Below are 5000 nucleotides of genomic sequence, written 5' to 3'. Positions count from 1 at the left end.
AGTACCTTTCAGTTGGCACCTGTGATTGTGGATTGTCGGATTTCAGTTAATGATTTGCTCACATTAACCGCAATCAACTTAAAACCCCTCATATCATATCCAACCGATGCGGAGCGGAATGCCTGGAACATGCTGAAACCTGATTGAGTTCTCATCGCTTCACAGGTCACGACATGGATAGGTTAAGTACAGCTACAGCATACGTTACAGCACAGGGTGAGATACACACTAGGCAGTTCATAGAGGTAACAACATAAAGACAGAGTTCTCTGTTTTCAGCAGAAGAGAAACAGAGCTCGATTTATTGATTGCCTGATGATAACCATGCATGACCATAGAACCAGAAGAAGAAGAAGGAGCGCAGGCAGGCAAGCCCTCGATCAGCCTTGCCATCCTCCTTCAGCAGGTCAGCTCAGCTCAGCTCAGCCTGAGTGAGTTCACTGGGGCTGGAGGGAGGGCCCCAGAAGCATCATCATCTTCTCTGCAACAACACAGGCCATGCATGTCGTCAGTGCAAGTTAATCGTTAAATATCCTAGGAGGGAGGGACACAGGTACCTCTCGCGGTGAAGACGCTCTGGATGGTGGAGATGACTTGCTTGCCGTGGGAGCAGCTCATCAGCTTGCCCAGGTTGCGCCGCGCCACCTCCTCGATCACGCTCACCTGCCACTCATCCGCCGTCACCAACATCTTCTGGATCACCAAGTTGGCGTAAGGGTTCAGCATCATATCCTGCATCGCATCACACATCGATTTTTTAAATGATGGAATAAAAGCATTATTCCGGCCTCCACATCCCAAGATTTACACAGCTAGTTAGTTTCCTTTCAGGCAAACGACAGATTTTGCAGGCAGAGAGACATACCACCAGATGGTCGAAGTTATGGCCACCACCGGCGGCGAGGATCTCGTTCGTGACCAGCTGCCGATCCTGGTAGCTGCCGTGGGTCAGGCACTTCTCGATCACATTGCAGGTGAAGTTGTGATAGCTCATCTGCACAACCCGTCGAGTGAATCTCATCACAACAATGCATCGCTCCATTGGTCCTGCATGCTCCAAGATGTGCTGCTCGCAACACAAAGGAAATATTTATTGCCTTCTGTCTAGCTATGATCAGATCAGACCGCACCATTTTTATAGTACTGAAAAGAGGATTAATCGATTATTCATCGTATACAGTTTACCTGCACCACATAATTTCCGAATTGGTCTGCCGACAGCTTGTCAATAGCTTCCACAATCTCTGACATCAAACTATGATAGATTTCCAGATCATCACAGCACACCAGCGCTTTCTGGGAACACCATGCACCACAGTGAGTGAGCAAATGCAAATGAGTAGAACTAACAAAAAATTAGACAGCCAAAATTAACCACCTGAAGGACACGGTATGCGTAAGCATCGCAAGACAATGCCGTAGCCTTGCCGCAGAAGCTTCTGTAGATGAACTGGATAAACTGCGGTGGCACACACTCTAGACATTTCTGAGCAACATGGTTTGCATATCGGTCATGAGCGCATTCCAATATTTTGCTACCAAGCTCCTTTGCCATCTCTATCTTCAGATCAAGATCTCCTATTTCAAAAGCCTAACAGAGACAGAAAGCTAATGATCAAGAAGCTGAGCAGTTCACCGCTATAAGACTGTCATATCGCCATAGAAAATACTGAGTGATTAAGAAGGTAAAATGAATTGTATTAATGCATTCCAAACTACCATGAGAATTATGGCAGAAGCTATCTCGAAGATAAAGCACAAGTTAGCAACATAACCAATCTACCTGGACATTAAAGCAGAGGCCATCTAATAAAGAAGGTGCAACGTTCTAACTTCTAATCCTGTAAAAAAAAACATACAAATCTGAACTCGTCTAAAAGGCAAAACATTGTCCAGTTTACCTTCTGTATCACTTGGTAACCATACTCATGAAGACTTGAGGCTAACACATGCCCAAGTAGATTGCTGATGAGTTTTCTTCTGTAGAAAGGTGACCCATACTCAAGAAGCTGGTGGAAAAAAAGACATAAAAGGTTAGTATGGGAGTTCATGCTCAATTATGTCTGACTGCCTAAAGAATTCAAGTTACATGAAAAGGGCCATATATAGGAGTTGGAGAAAACCTTCTGGACTGCATTGCAAGCAAAGACATCAATGACCAGTGTACGAATACAAGGCATGATTTCTTCGTAGACCATAATAATTTCTTCTGTTGTTGCTGTTTCAAGCGCCTGCTGTATAAAACGGCTCCCAGATGATTCGGCACTGCACGCAAAATGACAGTGACGAACGATCAGTGGTTTAACCATCACAGACTAGATACGATTCCCGTAAATCACAAGATGCTATGCGTACCTGAAAGCAACTACTTGCCCCTTGATGTGAATGAGTGTCAAGCCGCAGTTCGCTGGAGACCCCATCTGCGGCTGAGGAAGCTGAACATCAGGGCTCTTACTGTTCACTTCACTGCATGAACAATGTATATTGCCTGTCCTGCCTCCGGAATGTTGGCTCTGAGAAAGACCAGAATTGCTTTGTGGTTCAAGAGCAGTAATAGCTGCATCTGCTGGGCTGTCTCCAGAATGACTGTTCTGGTCTGGTTCAATCCATGCACGAACACATGCCTTCTGCATTGCCGCTAAATGGGCATACTTCTCTAGGTCATACTCTCTTTGCGCAAAATAGGAATACTGCCTGCTCAGTGCAGTTTGTGAGTGTTGCTGAACTTTATCTGGAGCACCAGAAAACTTTGAACCTGAGCCAGCACTAGAAACAAGCACAGTGTTTCTATGATGGCTCGTTTGCCCCTGAAGCTTCAAACCAACAGTTTCTTGTGCAGTGTTGCCCTCCAAGTTCATTTTACGTGAACAACGGGAATTGATGCCTTCAGGAAACACAGTATCAAGGCCAAATTCTTCCTCTGACAGTAGCAGCTCTAGGTAAGTTGGTGTTTTTCTGGCCTGACTAGGGAGCTGCACTTGCACTTCTGTAGGGACCATAAGATGGTCTGGATTCAAAACTTCACTGCTTGGATCACCCTGAGGAGGAAACAACAAAATTTTCAATGCCACTACAAGAAATTGAAAACTGATGCCCCGAGCTTTTGAAATATTGGGTGGAAGTGCTTGCAGCAAGTTAAAATTGAATTATCACAGAAAAAAGTTGAAGATGCAACGTAGTTTTAACAGAAAATGTTATAGAATGCCTTGTATCAGATGATGGTGAATATTTTTTACAAAATAACTAAACAAATGGTGCATATAAGCATGTGTTGTGTTGTACATTACAATGCATAAGTTACCACTCTACAGTATTGATTGCTCGTTGCTGAGTGCATCATATCTAGTATTAAATCTAAGATTAATATAACTTCCGAAAAAGTGAGTACTAGGCCTTGGCTCAGGTGGCTAGCATTGAGGGTCTTCGGGTGGCCAGTGCAGTTTTGATCCCTAGGAATGGGGACCCGCACGTCTCACCAAGGAATTCCCTTGCAGGTAGCATTGGTACCAGTTTGAGGACCGGGCACTGGCTCGATTGGTAGTGGGTGCCTTTGAGCTCTCCGCCCACCCAGGCTCAAACTCGGATGATCAACTATTGGCTCCATACAAGCAAGACGAGATAAGATCAATTCTTCACCATAATGTACTTTATTGAATTCCTATCAAATCCTAGGGCTGAACCATGCACATACAAGTCTGAAAGTCAACGGATTACACCGTGCTGGCTCATTGGTGTTAAGCTAGGGTTAACAGAAGAGCATCGGTTGCCCAAGCCATAGATCTAGCAGAGGGTTAGTGGCAAATCCATGAGGAAGCTGATGTGTAGGTGGAAGATTAGTTCTAGTATGTGGTCGGTCAATGGGTAGTTACAACGATGAAAATAAGTAGCGCATGTAGGATGCTGGTGTGGAAGGAGTAGGTAGGTGTTGCAGCAGCATTGGGGGAAGAAGCAATTTAATGAGAAAGGGGCATTGCCTTTTGCAAAGGAGAACCTGTCACTTAAAAAGAAGGTGACAATACATCATAAATGTATATTCATGGTAGATAGCAATGGGCTGAGCTTCTTATGCAACACCTTAGCACAGGCTAAGGTTTTTCCCAATTTTGACCTAAGGTAGCATATACTATCATAATTTCAGCCCAAACTGCTTGATCATTGCCTACCCAAAACTCCCCTAGCCCATACTAAGCAAAATTATCCCAAACTCACCTAAGGGCCCCACCTTAAGAAGCGCTAGTTCCATTGGGGAAAACAACTACTTGGTTGGACACCATGGTAACAATGATGTGTCTTTCTTGGTTGGACACCTAACCTAAAGCCAAGCCTGGGTCATCTAGGGCTTACTTATCCTTGCCTAGGTCCGCTCTAGGCAAGTGTTGAGCCTATATTTTTTGAGAAAAGTTGGGCCATACTCAAGCTAGGCTATTAAATTAATTTTATATTTCACTGCCAACCTTTGTCTAGTCTTGCCAAATAAGCCTCATTGTGCCTCCATTTTTTAGCTTTTTAAGGCCGGGTTGAGTTAGGATAGGCCCAAGATACTCAGGTCTACTTGAGGTGGGGCCCTCACCATCCACTGACCACCACATTCTCCCTCTTTGGCAGGCAAGACTTGTACTAGTGTACATATACGTTAGCATGGCCCGCCTAATCCTTGACTACTTACCTTAACAACAAGTAAAGGTTGACTAGTTGGGTCAAGTTGAGCTTTTACATTATGGCTAGGTGCCCTCTATTCCTCTTCTAGACCTACTCAAGGCAGCCCAACACCTCTCTCAGCCTTGTCAGCCATTTTTCCCATCTTTGATGACTCATCGTTGCCAAATCTGCCATTCCCCTTGACAAAATCAGCATTGTCCAACTCGTTAGCAACCGCTTCCTTAGATCCCACACCCCATAGTGCTATTGCCACCTAATTGGCTCTATTTTCCTCCAGTGCCCCTCCATACTTTGAAGGTTAGGGCAATGTGGAACCTGAATTGTGATGCTAATTTGTGCCC

At 44.7% G+C, this 5000-nt stretch overlaps 1 protein-coding gene across 1 annotated transcript; it reads right to left on the bottom strand.

Moving 5' to 3' along the window:
• Positions 1-482: 482 nt before the first annotated feature.
• LOC133907072 (pumilio homolog 3-like) lies at positions 483-1067 on the bottom strand. The gene is made up of 2 exons (XM_062349078.1): positions 866-1067; positions 483-732 (listed from the first exon to the last, which is right to left on the bottom strand). Exons 1-2 carry the CDS (start codon positions 1040-1042, stop codon positions 535-537), a joined length of 375 nt encoding a protein of 124 aa, XP_062205062.1. The 5' UTR covers positions 1043-1067; the 3' UTR covers positions 483-534.
• Between the last annotated feature and the right edge of the window lie 3933 nt (positions 1068-5000).

The sequence above is a fragment of the Phragmites australis genome, chromosome 24 (genome assembly GCF_958298935.1).
Source record: "Phragmites australis chromosome 24, lpPhrAust1.1, whole genome shotgun sequence".
NCBI lineage: Eukaryota > Viridiplantae > Streptophyta > Magnoliopsida > Poales > Poaceae > Phragmites > Phragmites australis.
Note: the sequence above shows the minus strand (reverse complement) of the source record. Positions and strands in the feature narration are given on the sequence as shown.

What these genes read in the sequence shown, in the direction of transcription:
- LOC133907072 (XM_062349078.1), bottom strand. Translation starts at nt 1,042, where the DNA reads ATGGAGCGATGCATTGTTGTGATGAGATTCACTCGACGGGTTGTGCAG. An exon ending in ATAACTTCGACCATCTGGTG is followed by an intron (nt 733 to 865) that starts GTATGTCTCTCT and finishes GATGCGATGCAG; the next exon opens with GATATGATGCTGAACCCTTA.